The following is a 17614-nucleotide window of genomic DNA, read 5'->3' as shown; positions in this document are numbered from 1 at the left end:
TTATTTTCCCCCTTTAGTTTCCCACTTAGGTTTTGTTTGAGGATATATAGAGAGACAAGGGAACGAAAACTTATTTTTGCTAATTTATGCTACATTAAAGTCGGTATACATTGTTGCATTATCAATTTCCTAACCTCCAACGATGATAAAATTAGAAAGCCCCCTGTAAAGTAAATAAACTGTATCGTAATGTAAATAACACTCTAATGGACGTGAATCGGCAAGAATCTTCCCCTGCTAGATTGAAGGAGGTAGACTTAACCTGAAGAAGAAGAAAAAAAGAAAAAGAAGACAAACAAACAAGCAAACAAACGCCGCGCGCCGGCGGTAAAAACATAACCTCTTTAAGAAGGTAAATACAATAAACCCCCAGCGTGAGAAGTGTCTGAAATTTCAAATCCATGTCGAGCTGTCCAGGGTTCGGGTCTCAATATCCAGGGTTAGATTGTTTTAAGGTCGAGTTGCCCAGCCCCACGCTCGTACCTGTGCCTGTGAGTACTGACCTACTCAGTGGACGACTCAGTGGTGGGAACCTCTTTGATCACACATGTACGTACCCACCCGTTTTACAGGGGATCGATTAGCTACCAACACTGTGGTGAAGTGTGACAACGACCTCGACGTGATGGCCTCAAGAATTGGGCGCAGACTAGCTCGAAAATACCTTAATTGTCACGATTCCAGACTCATTTGGAAGAGGTACGTACTTTGCTAGCTGCGTACATATTTTCAAGAGGAACGATTGACTTAGCACCCAAATAACTATCAAAGTATCATCCAATATAAAGTCTATCGTTACTGGCGTTAGTCATGCTGGTATACATGTATGTGCCTCGCTCGCTCTTGCTTGGTCAATTCAAGTTACAATACAATGAATGCATGACTGAGCCTGCCTGCAGTGAAAATACTCGGCCAGAACAACGTTAAGCTTAACCAAGTGTTTTCGTGCTATAAATTTAGTTCTAAATAGATGAATTCTTGAGTGTATCTTTTGGAACAGGGATTATGTGTGTCAATAGTCTATATAGGCCTAATGACATTCTATTGAAATGCATATTTTAAGAAGACACACGTGTGTGGTTGTATACACTGCCTAATATTATATAGGTCTATGGTCTAGTGTAGGCTATGGCAAAAGAATCAGGTACGTAGCTAGGCTATACCAATCACGGCATAGCACTGTCTTGAGGCAAGGCTGACAGTAAAATTATCATGTAAATATAGATCTCTGACACGAGCTCTTTAGAGACACTAGAGTCTAGTCATCTGGCTGCTGTTGACTGAACATCAGGACCAACTTCACTTGCACAAAAGATCTGGATCTGGATCTGAATGAATATAATGCTGAAAAACTCTGAATAAGAGTATCACTCAGCACTGTGGTTTGATGTGCAGCTAATCACAACGGAGGTGACGCTGGAGCGCTTCTTTAAATGTATCAAATCTATTAATCTGTTTAATAATAATATTGCTCGACAGGTCATTCCAATCCTTCGCTGTTCTATGGAAGAAGGAGTTGGCGAGAGCAGTTGAAGAGCCGTTTAATTATCAGGGTGATAGCTTCGGGTTGCCATATCTCTCGGTGCTTGAATAGGGCTGATTAATCCTCTGGCTTTAAATCAATGTTGCCGTGCTTTATTTTATGAAACGTCGATAGCCTTAAGAGCTTACGTCTTTCTGGGAGTGGATGAAGTTTAAGATCCTTTATCATTCCGGAGGCAGAAGACTGCCATTTGTAGTCATTACAGATGAATTTGGCTGCTTTATTTTGTAAATTTACTGCTTGAATCTTTTTGATGTTACGTTGAGTGAAAGGGTCCCACACTTGGACGAGATGACTATTCACCATTCAGTGTGCAACAACTGGTAGATAACGGTCCATGGCATAATGAGGACCGCGTCTTAACTCGCCTGCTAATTTCCAGCTAAAAATCTAATTTATCTATCTAGGTCATAAAGATTAAAAACTTTTTGTGAAGCGTTTCGTATAGACCCCTACTGGTCTCTGCTGCCCTGTTTACTGTTTATTTTGAGAGGTAACAGGCTGCATCTGTCAAACATGATATACATACAAGGCTATGAATTATTCATTAGCTTCAGTGTGTCAAAGAATACCAGGCTGCCGGCTGTACCAATCATGGCGCTGTACCAATAATGGCCTTGTTACTCTACAGCGCCGTTACACGGTGTGTGGTTGAGCTATATGCTCATGGGTGGGTAGTCTAGTTTAAATAATGTTAGGCCTATAACAATCCCGTCTAACATTAGATCTAGAAATTGGAAATGACAGAAATAAGACACTTGCCATAGTTTAAAACTGGAAAAGTAAATGAAGAGTTGTACACAAACAAGTCACAACCCACCTCACTGCTGTTTCCAGCAGCCTTGCAAAAGCAGCTGCCCGCCCTTAAGGTTACAGCGAGACTCGCTCCCTACGCTCGTCCTACCTCGGACGTGGCTAAAAAGTAACTGCCTCCCTGCTCCGTACTACAAACCTCTGGTGTATACATAACGTGCATGACCAACCTCACGCCCTGTCAGTATCCGTACTTGATTGATGCATAACGTACCTGCACTATCATGACTACCAGTATCACTTTTGTTACACTACCCCTCCAAAACAAGTCGGTCTCTTGATGGTGTAACAGCAACAACAGTGAAAAAAATGATTGAAAACTAGTTTACAACTAGTTGAACAACTATCAAGACTTTCACAAAGTTCGCTTCTTTCTATAACTATATCTATACATAAATTGTAACTTCCTCTAAATGAGCTCATAATGTTTTCTCAATGTATTATACAACTTCAGATTTGATAGAAGGCAGTACTTCAAACTTAGCATTCCATATAAGGGAAAACAGACTGAATGTGCCTATATGCATCACTTATCTTTAAACACCAAGTGAAGCAAACATAACAAACATCAAAAACATTTTTGCAATATGGTTTCTAAATACCTGACAAAATTTGGTGAAGACTTGGTATAAAACCACATATTATAGATAAAGTCAGCCTTCAAAGCTAAAAAACAAGGTGGAGTACCAATTTCGTCTCGTGTAATGCACTGGTAAAATGCTATACAAAGGAAATGCTCCTTCCAAGTCCTTTGCTGTAGCTGGTGTGTCTACTTCATCCTGATTGAGTCTGTCCAATTTGGTGTTGCCACTGGTTTGCAAGTTTTGGTCAGTTGAGTGTTGGATCACCATGCGATACTCTCTTCTTGGAAAACCTTCATTTCTTGTTCACCGTACCGCTAGCGTTGCTGTGCTCGCTAATGTTGATAGGCACTCCCACTCCCACTAATGTATGGTGTGCATCCAGGTTTCCTATATCCTTTCCTATCTGGATGCATCTAATATCAGTTGGAGGCACATCGCCAGATACACAGCCAGGACCATCTGATTCAGTCACATCCTCGGATGTACTGTCTGCTGCCCGACGTTGTGCTTCCTGTAAGGCCCACATACCCCTTGCATTGCCTAACGGTACGGTGCCTTACTTCCTTCCTCGACGCATTGACGTGTGACGGGTGACACACCAATTACCAACTCATCTCCGCATTCACTCGCTTTGCCTTCATTTCCAGTTGGGGTGACATTCGAAGTATCCTTATGAACTTCTGCCTCATGCCATTTTTCCTTCAGAGCAGTTACCGATCGGCCCATTCTTTCTGGTTCCCCAGCTTCCCGACTCGTACGTGATGGGCTTGTCCTCCACTGCAGACTCCTGCTTCTGGGTTTCCTCCTATGACTCATGAGGACTTCTTCTTTGGGGCACCTCGCTCTTCTTGTAGGACTCTTTCCCACCTGCATGTCCCGTTGTTTCTTCCCATGGACCTGAAGGTTATCAATTTTGCCATAAGTGGAGTCACACTCATGGCACTCAAAATGCTGAGGATGCCTGTGCCTGTGCTGGTTGTGTATGTGCCTTTGCAGACTGTGGTAGTCGCTGAAATGGTTCTGACATATGTAGCACTTAAAGTTCCTGCTCATATCAAATTTGTGGAAACCTGTATCATAGAAACAGAAAGAAGGAATAAAGCTGGCTCCTCCTCAGTTGAGATTCCTAACTCAAGTATTATACTTCTAGATGAACAAGAACACAAATCTCTATTCATTCATCACGTTTCTTGAATCAACCTTTTTGGGGCAATTCTCTGCCTCAGAGGGTTTCGACATGGTGCAGGAATAGGCATTTGGCTCAGTGCGGGGATGGGAACATTTGGTTCAGATTCTTGGTCTTTGTGAGTTCCATAGACCATGTCTGATGTCAGATGTCGATGCTGATGACGTTGGAATCTCCTCTAAGATCTCTTGATCCATATCATTCTCACTGGGATGGTAGCTTGATTCTACCTCTTGCTCTTTGATCCAAGAATTCAAATTTTTCCCTTGATAAGACTTTAAATGGTCTGAATGAAAAACCACCAATATGTTGTTAGGTTTCTTTTGAAACCTGTAGATAACATCAGAGAACTTGTGTGTAATGAGATATGGTCCTTTCCATCTTCGCTGTAGTTTCGGAGACAAGCCCTGTGTCTTTGCGGGGTTGAAATACTACATGAATTTCCTGACTCATAAACCATCCTTCTCAGCTCTCTTGTCTATGTCTGTTTCTGGTGTCTAGCTGCTTTGGCTAAATTCACTCTCATTTTCTGATGTGCCATCCTCATCCTCTCCCTCAGCTCTTATCCATGGTCAGACTTCATTTCAGGGTCAATTTTCTCCTCTTCTTTGGTCATTTCCATAGTGAGATCAGTTGGGAGACATACCTCATGGCCTAGCATCAACGTATTCGGTGTCTCCTCTGTGGACTCCTGGGATGAAGACCAGTAGCCAAATAGGGCCAGGGGAACTTTCTCATCACAGTCCTGTTGCCTTCTTGTCGGGTTGATCATCATCTAGACACCATGGAAATGAGCGTGCGATTGAACCTTATTCTGTGAACCTGTCAGATTTTGGGTTATATGATGCTGTGTGAGTTTGTCGATTCCAAGGATAGAGCACATCTCCACAAACACTTGGGAATCAAAATTTCATCCTTGATCCAAGTGAAATACCTGAGGCACTCCATGGTAGACCAGTCCAGCTGAACACCATCCTTCTCTTTACATTCTACTATCCATCTGATGGTGTCATCCCCAAGTTGTGCCTCTCTGAAATCCGAAATGGTGATGGAAGGTTCCACGTGGATGGCCTTTACCTTTGGGCAGACAACTGAGTTTGATACTTGGCTTGCCTCAATCCTTGTGTTTGGCTTTGGACAATCCTCTTTGACATTATCACACTGAGTACAATCGGTACATGGTCGTCTGGAAAGAGTCAGCGTTTGCGTGTGACCTTCCTGCATGATGCACAATGTCAATGTCATAGTCCAAATTTACTTGGAGCCATCTAGCCATCTGACTTTGAACGTTTCGAAAGTTCAGAAGCTAGTGGAAAGCTCCATGATCTTTTCTGATTGTTGTCCATTGACCTGCATAAATGTATGTGCGGAACTGTTTCAGAAGCACGGCCACAGCCAATTATTCCTTATGGGTTGTACAGTAGTTTCTCTCGGCTTTGTTGAGGACCCTATGAGCATAAAGAAATTACTTTTCCTTTACATCATTCATCTGTGCTGGCACAGTTCCTATGCCTCAATTGGAGCCTCCTGTAGTCGTTCTTTCACTTCTATGAAAGGAGCGTCGCAAGCTTCAGACCATGCAAATAGTTGACCCTTCTCAGTCAATCGATGTAGAGGACAAGCAATGTTGGAGAATCCTGCGATAAACCTGTGATCCCCTGTGTTAATGCCATGTTGCGCTTTGTGCATCCAATGTCTGCGTCAGATTTTGCAAACACATTCTGATATTCGCATCTAGAAGTTTAGCAATATCATAGAGGTGTGTTTCTTCCACTTGTTGTTTGGCCCATTCGTAAAGATCTTTCAGGTGCTGAGGCACTTCTTCCATGATTCCACTATCCATGAAGTCTGCCTATTTTTCTTCAAACATCATCTGGGGCCCGTTGCATAAAAGTTACAATTATGGTAACTTTGCCATCCAATGGTAACTACCATGGTAACAATGCTCAACAGCCAATCAAAATCAAGAATTCCATGGAAGTTACCATTGGATGGCAAAGTTACCATAATTGTAACTTTTATGCAACGGGCCCCTGCAGTCACAGGAGTTATGAATCCAGCAAGGGTACCCTGCCAAACAATGCATTCCATGTGAATTGGGTTGTTTACAGAGTGTGGTTCACCAAGTTTTCTCTCATGTATACATCAGAAACCTGCCCTTCCACCTACTATTAAGATATTACCAAGAGAATGGTGCATCATAGAAGTAATTCTTACATACTTCTGTTGACCTTTGATCTCTTTGAAATTACATAATCATATTTTCTAAGTGAATTACAAAAACATGATAAAGCATAAAACTATTTAAAAATGAAACAGACGGGCTGTTTTGGACATTTTAGGGAGTAATAAGATGGGCGGGTTAGGGCTGTGCCGTTGCTGATGGGTTAAGATATTAATTGTCTCATTTCTAAGACAGTAATGCACAGTATATTGGGAGTTTGCATAGAGAACATATTATGGTAAATTCACAATTTGCTGTGTGACCAACAAATCATACTACATGTATGTGTTTCAGTTCATGTCATGACACTAACTTATTCTAAAAGCCTATACACGCTTGTTCTTGTGTAAACAGGGTCCCAGAGCCATGCAGTCAGAGAGGGTTTTGCAGTGCAAATGGGGCATCAGACAGTGGTGTTCCCTTGACTCAGCCACTTCCTGGTATAGCATCGCCTGTCTATGCAGTGGTGACAAATGATGTCAGTGATACGCACATCACAACCCTTGCCAATGGTTTGCGAGTTGCTTCTATGAACAAGTTTGGCCAGTTCTGCACTGTTGGAGGTACAGTGTGTTGCACATAAAATTATATATCTTGCTGAGGAGAAGTAAACTATCAAATAAAATAGGAAGGTATTCCATCATACAAGAGTTGTTGCCTCTTGTCTTTTTTCAGACCCTGTAAGGATGCAATCATGTTAACCATTTGTTAGACATTGATAGACCTGAAGTATATATCACTTCAGGGGTAATGATAGGAAAGACCAGGAGCCATAGTGATGTTTATGCCTGTAATTTAATTTCTCATGTTGTGATTCAAGAATTTCCTAGGCTTTTTTTCCCCAAGCAAATGGAAAGGTATTGATAAGGCAATTTACTAAAATGTGATTTGGAATACATAGGAGAAAGCTCAACGTTCTTCTGTAATATGATAACTTCCCGAGATAAAAACATATCATGACAAAAGTTACTGAGTTTACCTTGATACAGAGTTTAGATATGTCAACATTATCAAACTTTTAGAAAATATTTTGTGTGCCATTGCATTTCTTTAGAGATTTTGAAGTCCCATTATGTCTGTTTTTGTCTTTTCTCCATCTCTGTCTGTCTCTCTATTTCTCTTTCTATTTATCTGTTTGTCAATTTCTCTGTGTTCTCTCGGCAGTTCTTGTAAACTCTGGGTCAAGACATGAAGTTGGATATCCCAAAGGAATTGCTCATTTTATGGAGAAGATGGCATTTGGGGTTGGTCATTTATCAAATGTTGTATTTCTGACTTGTAAGACAAGCTGTAATAAAGAAGCAGTGATTTTTCTTCTTTTTTTTTTAACTAATGCTCAGTCATATAGGATGTTTGGTGCACAGATAGATATGAATGTTATTTATTCATTGAAATGATCTTTTTGAAATTCATATTGTAAGATTAACCTGAAGTAATGTCCTGAATGGTTATTGAATGTATTTGAAAGGATTTTTTGAGAGTCTGCTGGCTGGAATACTGAATTTGTAATGAAACTGCTTGAATATTGGTCCAAATCTGACCTGTCACAATACATTGCAGTGGTCCTTTTACATAAAAGTTAGAGATATAAATGTTACTTTAATGTAATTTTTTAGAGTAGTGTCTACCATGCAAGACTGAAAAACAAAGGTATTCGGTTTACTCATAAGTTATAACAGGTCACAAATACTCTGTTTTTGAACATATTAGCAATAGCTTGTATTACAACTCCGGAACTACTTACACATATGTGGTAACTTCAAAACTTCTCACTATACAAGTCTATATCAAATAAAAGATTGGGCTTGAAGACGTCAGTGCTGAGATATTGTCATTGAAATCAGCTTAAGAATGGGAGATAATCGCTCAGGTTAGTGAAGTCTTGTGGCCTATTAGTAAAGTTGTTGTTGTTATTATTATTATTATTATTATTATTATTATTATTATTATTATTATTATTATTATGATACATTTGACAGTTGCATTTCAAGGACTTGAATAGAAAAATGCCAAATTTGAACACTAGGTAAACATTTAGGAATTCATCAATTATCATGTCCCTTTTGTCTTTTCTTATCAGTCCACAGAACAATTTTCTAGCAGAGACAAAATACTGCTTTCCCTTGAAAAACATGGAGGAATTTGTGATTGTCAGTCTTCAAGGTACAGTTGTGTTTTCATGTCTATTTGTGATGCTGAGGGAAGTGATGTTTATTTGTTATGAATGTGTATAGTACTGCTCTCTCAATAATGTTAGAGTTTGAGTTTTATTTTTTGCTCTGTTTCCTTTGTCTTAACCATGTGGCAGAGAAACAGTGGGTAACAAAATTCACCATATTTCCTTATTTTATTGTCTGTAAGCACCAGTCATAATTAAGCAGCCTATCTATACCTAAAACTTAGCCCTCATGATCTCTTGATAATTTCTTAGTATAGTATAGTTCTGTAAGTGATATTGTCTCATTGAATGATAATCGAAGAAAGTGCTAGGGGTTTATATTCATTGCAAACTTTGTTTGAGTTGGTCTTTGGTATAATGTTTACTATTGTTTGACAAGACATTGATAATGCCTCAGAATACCTTTAGGGGCTTATGCAGCACAGCAAGAAAGTCACAAGCCACATTGACGAGTTGCTGCCTAGTAATGCTTGGGTGCATCTATGTGCTAAAGTAAAATAAAGTATTTTCTCAGAACTGCTTGAGATTCTAGCACTTATTTTCATCCATGTAAGAAGAAAAAAGTAACATGATGACATCTATAGATAAAGTACTAATATTTTAATATCTGACAATTTTCAGGGACACTTTGGTGTATGGTGTATCAGCAGATAGGAATGGATTGGAGGATGTAATCCAAATTCTCTCAGATGTAGTATTCAAACCACAGCTGCCAGATGCTGAGGTAAGCTAGTGCATACTCTATGAAGATATTTTTGTATGATAGTTCTTATGATACAGTCAACCTCGCCTAAGTCGACATGATCGGGACTGAGCAAAACACGTCGACTTACGCGTAAGTCAACTTACGCGTAAGTCTACATTTTGTCGACTTATAAATGAAAATTAATTTCCCCTGTACAGAGGAAGATTTGGACAGTGATGCCGATCGCAATCCATATCTCACTCCTTTTGCCGTCGAAACATGCCTACTGTTTCTTAACAACAATCCTATTTTAGTTCGTGCATATCTCGCCCGGATAGTGAGGTAACGACACCTCACAATTGCCCAATCTCGAGAGAGATTTTGAGAGAGCGGGAACGGAAACCTTGGCCCGTTTCTAGAAACTTTACGCTTTAAACTTCATTTGAAAAATCACACGCAAATTCCCCTAATTGCATGCAACTTAGCTGTTTCAATTCAAGTGCATTGCTGAAAAGATATGCGTGTGATTTGGATGTTTCTGTCAACATGATTTTTCAGTGCCGACTGAGTTGAAATATGTATGATTTTCCTTCCGTAAAAAAAAAAAAAAAAAAAAAAAAACAAGTTAAGTTGCAATATTCCTTTCGCTTACATTTCTATTGCCATACTGTGAAAAAGAATTGTTCTCGGGCTCTGATTCGCAACAGTACCGCTCTGTACGGCGCGGACCCGACTGAAAAAAGAAAAATTTGTTCATCCGAAAACGAAATTGTATTTTCGGATTACCTAACCTTCATAAAAACAAGCCTCTTTTCATTGTCAGACTAATTAAACTTTGGACCAAGATTCAAACCTTCGGCATAGCGAACTGTAACAATTCTTTGTTGCCATTTTTTCATTGATATTTCGTGAAGCTGCATGCGTTTCGGTAGTTTGAAACATGTAAATTTTGCGATGTCTTTCTACTTCTAAGTTCGGTCACGGCGATAGTTCCGTTCGATATTTTAATTTTGTAGAGGTGCGTTTAACGTTTAGACACAGTTTCTAGTTTCGTACAAAAAAAAAAATGCAAGTCCTTTCTGCAACACTCTTGCATTTAACCCTAACTAGGCCAGGGGGAGGGGCCTCCGAGGCCCCCCCCCCTCAACGTTCCGCGCGATGTATCGCTAACGTGAAAAGCTATCACCGCGACGTTTCATGACTTTTTTCTGTCGAGTCTCCAGCATCTTTTGACACCAAATTTGCGATGCCCGGGTGCGCGGTTCCGAAGTTTCGCATAAATATGTACATGCATGTCAGACCCAAAATTGCTCAAAAACGTGAATTCGTGTACAATTTCAATGGAAACTGTGCTTACAGACAAATTTCATAAAAGCATGATTATTTTGGGGTTTTATTGATTAAAATCAACTAATAACACATTTTCTCGTTCGGAACAATGTCGCGGACAAGTTTCATCGAAAAAACAATGAAAAACATAAAGTTGAAAAAACAAAGAAATACATAAGAAATTCAAAAAACAATAAAATACTTAAGAAATTTTTTTGGATGGCTCAATTTTTTTCTCTTATATTTGCTTAGGACACTAAAAAGAATATTTACACAAAAAAATGTGCCCATTTCAGGCTTTATTTAGTGATTTATACCAAATTGTCTGATTTCATGCATCATTATGCATAAATTAGAATAATTTAGCATAAATGACAATTTTTCAAAAATCTAACTTCGTAGTACTTTAGATTACATCATAGGCAATGTGTGTGCCAATTTTCGTCGCGATCGCGCGGTCGACGGCCGAGATCTGGAGGGGGGGCCTGGGAGGCCCCCCCGGCTCTATGATCTACCTAAATAGCCCGGCCTAGTTAGGGTTAAATACAGCGTTGCCTGTGTTGTGAGGAACTTGCATTTGATTTTTAGAGTTGCGTTTAAACGCAATTGAGTTTCAGTTTCTTACAATTTTCTAGTTTCATATGATTATCAAACGCAAGTCTTATCAGTACCGCACTTGCGTTTAAATGCAAAGATGCGTGTGACTTGAACTTACGTTTGATTTTTAGAAATGTGTTTAAACGCTGTTGAGTTTTAGTTTCGTGCAGTTTTTTACTTTCGTATAATTATCAAATGCAAGTCTTTCAGTGTTTCGTGTGATTTTATGGACTTGCATTTGATTTTTAGAGTTGCGTTTAAACGCAGTTGAGTTTCAGTTTCGTAAAATTTTCTAGTTTCTGATTATCAAACGCAAATCTTTTCAGCAACGCACTTGCGTTTAAATGCAAAGTTGCGTGTGATTTCATGAACTTGTGTTTGATTTTATCGACTTGCATTTGATTTTTACAGTTGCATTTAAATGCAATTGAGTTTCAGTTTTGTGAAATTGTCTAGTTTCTGATTATCAAACGCAAATCTTTTCAGCAACGCACTTGCGTTTAAATGCAAAGTTGCATGTGATTTCATGAACTTGCGTTTTAATTTTAAAGTTGCGTTTAAAACGCAGTTGAGTTTTAGTTTCGTACAATTTCTAGTTTCGTATAATTATCAAACGCAATTAAACGCTGTTGAGTTTTAGTTTCATACAATTTTCTAGTTTCGTATGATTATCAAACGCATGTCTTTCAGCGTTGCGTGTGATTTAATGGACTTGCATTTGATTTTTATAGTTGCGTTTAAATGGAATTGAGTTTGTTTCATACAATTTTCTAGTTTCTGATTATCAAATGCAAGTCTTTTCAGCAACACACTTGCGTTTAAATGCAAAGTTGCATGTGATGTGATGTATTTGCATTTGATTATTAGCTCACCTGAGCCAAAGGCTCAAGTGAGCTATTGCGATTGCCCTTCATCCGGCGTCCGTCATGCGTCGTGCGTAAACTTTTCACATTTTCATCTTCTTCTTGAAAACCCCAAGACCGATTTTCATCAAACTTGGCAGGTAGGATCCCTAGGGGATTAGGAACTCAATTTGTTAAAATGGGCACTATACCCCACCCAGGGGGCCCCCAAGGGGGCCCAAACCCCCCAAAATTAAGGAGTCTGTAAAAATCTTCTTCTCTAGAACAAGAAGTGATAGAGCTAAGTTAATACTATGAGTTAGTACATTGATGACTGTAGTTTCAAGTTTGTTCATGGCAGAATCAGGGGTGCCCCCCTTGGGACCCAGGGGAAGGGGTGGGGAGGGGTCCTAATGGGGCCTAAATTGTACATTTTCATCTTCTTCTTGAGAACCCCATGACCCATTTGCACCAAACTTGGCAGGTAGCATCCCTAGGGGGTTAGGATCTCAATTTGTTAAAATGGGCACCATGCCCCACCCAGGGGGCCCACAGGGGGGCCCAAACCCCCTCAAAATGAAGGAATCTTTAAAAAACTTCTCTAGAATCAAAAGTTATAGAGCTAAGATAATATTATGAGTGAGTACATTAATGACTGTAGTTTCAAGTTTGTTCATAGCAGATTCAGGGGTGAACCTCTTAGGGGGGGGGGGGGGAGTTGGGAAGGTCCAAATGGGGGCCTGAATTGTACATTTTCATCTTCTTCCTGAAAACCTCATGATGGATTTTCATCAAACTTGGCAGGTATCATCCCTAGGGGGTCAGGATCTCAATTTATTAAAATGGGCACCATGCCCCACCCAGAGGGCCCCAGGGGGCCCCAATCCCCCCCCCCCCCCAAATTAAGGAATCTTAAAAAATTTGGACCCTTGTTGTACATTTTCATCTTCTACTTGAGAATGCCTGGTCAAATTTTGATAGAGCTGTGAATAATTTAGATTAGTGACCGCGTGAAAGGTGAATTTGCGATACTCAGGTGAGCGCTAGACCCGCGGGTCTCTTGTTTTTTAGTTGCATTTAATTAAGCGCGAAGTTTCTAGAAATGGGCACAGGTTTCTAATCCCGCTACGGAAAATTAACATTTGAATATTCGGATTAACGAAAAGGCCTATTTCATGTTCGGATAATGAATATCTACTAGGACCTAGATGTACAAATGTGTGTGTTTTAAGAATAACAATCGAACCTCATTGCATTTTCAGACAAACAAAATCACCCGTAACAAACATATCCTGCAAGATGCGTAAACAAATGATGAGCATGCCGAGAGGTATGATGACTGTCACCACACAAAATATCTTTTTGACTTAGCTTAGAAGGCAAGTGTACATCCCACGGTACAATGCATGTAATTTTAAACGAGACAAAAAGCGAGAAAGAAAAATGTTTAAGAACAATTTCCCGTTGCACCCTCATAGGACCATGCAGCTTTAGCTCCACGTTTTGCACTGTAAATTGCATCATGCTGCCCTGCACCAAACGATACACACAGACACAAACACTCAGAGAGAGGGAAAAAAGGAAGAAAGTGAACTACCTTGGGTACTACGTGTAGTACTCGAGTGTAAATGAGTGTATGTCCTTTATATTCAGGCGTACAAAACAACGGATGCATGGCACGAACGGTATCGCCCCGTACACTAGCGAATTAGCGAGTAGCAATGCTGCAAATCGGAGCAGGAAAACATTTTTTTTTTCAGAGAATGGCAATAAGAATTTGAGCAAAAAATTATGTCGACTTAGACGAGGGAATTAACACATATTTCAGCTCAGTTGGCACTGAAAAATCACGTCGACATACGCGAGTTGTCGACTTATAAATGTCGACTAAGACAAGGAATAACAAAGGCAAAAATCAGGACTTTTTTATCGTGTCAACTTAAGCGAGTTGTCGACTTATGCGATGTCCACTTAGGCGAGGTCTACTGTAGTTCTCTTCAAAAAGGTAATGTAAGCCAGTGACGAGCTGCATTCATATTGCTTCTTAAAGATGTTTGATCATAAAACCCCAACAACTCTGAGTAAAATTGTGTAAAGTTCCAAGCAGATTGTTCATTTCCCATTATTAATCCCAATCATTTTAGAAGTAGTATGCAAGCCACAGCTGCCAGATGCTGAAGAAGTCAAGTGGTACATGTTGTGTGGAGATATTAGTGGAGACCAAGAATGCAAACAAGTGATAAGCTGTGTTCAGATTGCTGCTTAAACAGTACAAAGACAGGAGGAGGAAGGGAAGAAAGACATTAAGTAGCAGATAGTTATTCTTGCTCTAAACTATAAGCAAGGACTAATTTGAGTGTCAATGTTCATTTACTGTGTAAAATTGAATAATGGGATAATTATTATATGATGTTATTATACTGAGCAAATTCTGTACAAATCCTCTGTATATTTACTTCATCATTTTATCGCCAAAGGTGTCAGCAAACTGACACATTCAAAAGACACTTCAAAATGATGCATGAGGCTTAAATCCCAATGAAAGTCAGTTATATTTGATTTGGTGATGTTGCTAGGTGCATGATGATGGCCATATTCAGAGCTTTCCTTGTGTAACTGTAAAATCATAGTATCATAAGATGCATGATGTGGAGGAAAAATAAATATGAATGCATGTTGACATTGGTAACAGTGCAATGCACGTAGGGGAAATGCTCATCTGATTTGCTATAAAGTTTGCTCAAACTCATGCTCAAGACAAAAAAAAAATGCAATGAATATGCATTAAGTAATCGAGGTGACACCATCAAAAGGAAATATGTGGGGCAGATAGATTCAGTTCTTTGTTTATATTGTTTCATGTTATAATTGCCCTATCCTAATCTGTTCTTGCTAAGATTGAAGACACTAGACAAGCGATATCTTTCGAGCTGGAAGCATTGAATATGGCACCAGATCCTGAGGTCTTAATGACTGAACTGATACATGGGGTAAGTGACATACCTGTAATTGTTACTTTCTACAGGTTGGAGTAACATGGACAAATTATCTTTTTAGGTTCTTACAAGGAAAAGTGAAAGGAAGGTGCAAAAAGTGAGGCAAATTGATAACCATGTTGTTTTGCTGAAAGGTATGGCATATAAAAGGTAGACAACACTTAGATGCTCTAACACCTTTACCCTGCATCATCTAGCCAGGGATGAAGTTTTTTATGCCTCCGCCATGAAGGGTCGCCGGAGGCATTATGTTTTCGGGTTGTCCGTCCTTCCGTCCGTCCGTCCGTAATGAATTTTGTGGACAGCGTAACTAAAAAACCGTTTAAGGTATCCTAATGAGACTTGGTATGTATATGCGTGAGTGGATGAAGTTGTGCCTATCAACTTTTAAAGGGCACATGCTCAAGGTCAAAGGTCAAAAGGTTAAGGTCAAATGCTCAAAATTTCACTATTTCCCCCCATATCTATGCAATGCCTGGAGGTTTTTTCTTGAAACTTGGTTTGTAGTCTGTAATGTTTCAGCAATAAACCCCTCCCTTTATGGTCAACTTTGCTACTAGAGTTATTGCAATTCTTCAATCTTTGTATATACTTGTCATTTTTATTTTCAGAAAATGGAAATTAGGCATACTGTATTAAGATTTGTGTTTAAGTCAGTGGAACAATGATGAAGTCATGACATTATGCCCCACATAACTTGCATCTGGACTGCTGTTAAAGAGTTTCATGAAAACATGCGCAACTTCCAACTTTCAAAAATTTTCTATTGTCAAGTTATAATTCAAAAGTATACTTTCCTGTGTGTTTGATTTCATTTTATTTGTTGCATTCAACAAAGACATGGTGTGGGAATTAGCCTTAAAATCGCAGAATAGAGTAGTGATACTATCACTCCATGTTGTTCTGCAACAGGTAGCCTATCGCAACAATACTCTTGGCCTGCCCAGAGTATGCCCAGAGGAGAACATTCCTGTCATAGATCGGCAAACCCTATTCCAATACATGAACAACTACCTGGTGCCAGAGCGCATGGTTCTTGCTGGAGTTGGGATGGAGCATGGTGAGCTGGTGGAGTTGGCCAATCGATACCTGGTGGACATCAAGCCAACCTGGGATACTCATGAGATCAGGCAGATGGGTGGCCGTGTTGATAACTCCATATCCCAGTACACTGGTGGACTTAAGAAGGTTAGTCAGTAGAAAATTGTCTCAGCATGATTTTGTTGGTTAGTTTCATTTTTTTTTTTTTTTATGCCTCCGCCACAAAGTGGTGCCGGAGGCATTATGTTTTCGGGTTGTCCGTCCGTCCGTCCGTAATGAATTTTGTGGACAGCGTAACTAAAAACCTTTTGAGGTATCCTAATGAAACTTGGCATGTATGTGTATTAGGGGGTGAAGTTGTGCCTATCAACTATTGGGTGCACATGCTCAAGGTCAAAGGTCAAAAGGTCAAGGTCATATGCTTAAAATTTCACTATTTCCCCCATATCTATGCAATGCCTGAAGATATTTTCTTGAAACTTAGTTTATACATGTATTACCCAATTAAGATTCTCTGGTGAAAGTTTGGGTCATGAGGTCAAAGGTTAAAGGTCAAAAGGTCAAGTAAAAATGTTAAAATTTCACTTTTTTCTCCGTATCTTGGAAATTGTTCAAGGTACCTTCATGGAACATAGTATATATGCATGTACTGACGGGCAGTGGTTATCTAGGGAATTTGGGTTCATGGGGTCAAAGGTCAAGGGCAATACTTCAAAATTTTACTATTTCCTTTAAATTTATGCAATGCCAGCAGGATCATTATCTTAAAACTTGGTGTATGCATGTATAACCCAATAGAGATTCTCTGGGATTTTTTTTTTGCCAAGAAGGTCAAAGGTCAAACGGTCAAAGATCAGGTGAAAGTGCTGAACTTCTTTCTCCATATCTCGGAAGTGGCTCAAGTTATCTTGAAACTTACTATGTATTTATGTGTGTTCTGCCTGACAGTGATTCTCTTATAAATCTTAGGGTCAAAGGCCAGATGAAAATGATAACAATTTACTGTTCAATACAGAAATTGCACTTTTTCTCCATGCCTTGAAAATTACTCAATGCATAAACTTATGAAAGGGTCAAAGTCAAGTTAAAGTTCTTAAATCCCCAAATACAGGCTCTCCCATTCATCCAATTAAACATAGGTGAAGGAAGGTGAATATTCAACACATTTGTGATAAACATGTCATTTCAATATTTTGCCAATTTTGTGAAAATGTAATCACACATTGTCCACATTTACTATAGACCTATTAGGAGAATCATGCATTATGGCGGAGGCATACCAGTCGCCATAGCGACATTTCTAGTTTGTTTGTTTTGGGTTTTTTTGGCCAGGGGGACGAATGTACATAGACATTGGTAGTCAATGTAGTTCATTCAGTGACTAAGACACTGTTCACCTTCATATTTTCTAAATCGTATTCCACGTATATCTGTGGACATTTAGCTCTGTGTGTACAAACAAAAATGACTTTCATCTCCAGAACATCTTTAAGATCTCAAGGACAAGTTCATTTTTCTGATTGTGAAGCAAAAAAAAAAATAAAAATAAAAATAAAACAAAACAACAAAACAAAAAACTAAATAGTTATTACATT

General features: G+C 39.3%; 1 protein-coding gene across 2 annotated transcripts in view; it reads left to right on the top strand.

Annotated features, from left to right (window-relative positions):
- The first annotated feature begins 598 nt into the window (after positions 1-598).
- LOC140240806 (mitochondrial-processing peptidase subunit alpha-like) overlaps positions 599-17614 on the top strand; it is a 28562-nt gene continuing 11546 nt past the window's right edge. For both annotated transcript variants that reach the window (XM_072320580.1, XM_072320579.1), the window contains exons 1-7: positions 599-699; positions 6705-6913; positions 7515-7594; positions 8431-8513; positions 9151-9253; positions 14880-14972; positions 15891-16166. In XM_072320580.1, coding sequence (XP_072176681.1) covers positions 626-699; positions 6705-6913; positions 7515-7594; positions 8431-8513; positions 9151-9253; positions 14880-14972; positions 15891-16166 — 918 coding nt within the window. In that variant the 5' untranslated portion in view covers positions 599-625. The remainder of the gene's footprint in view (positions 700-6704; positions 6914-7514; positions 7595-8430; positions 8514-9150; positions 9254-14879; positions 14973-15890; positions 16167-17614) is intronic.

This window comes from Diadema setosum, chromosome 17, assembly GCF_964275005.1.
Source record: "Diadema setosum chromosome 17, eeDiaSeto1, whole genome shotgun sequence".
Lineage (NCBI taxonomy): Eukaryota > Metazoa > Echinodermata > Echinoidea > Diadematoida > Diadematidae > Diadema > Diadema setosum.
Note: the sequence above shows the minus strand (reverse complement) of the source record. Positions and strands in the feature narration are given on the sequence as shown.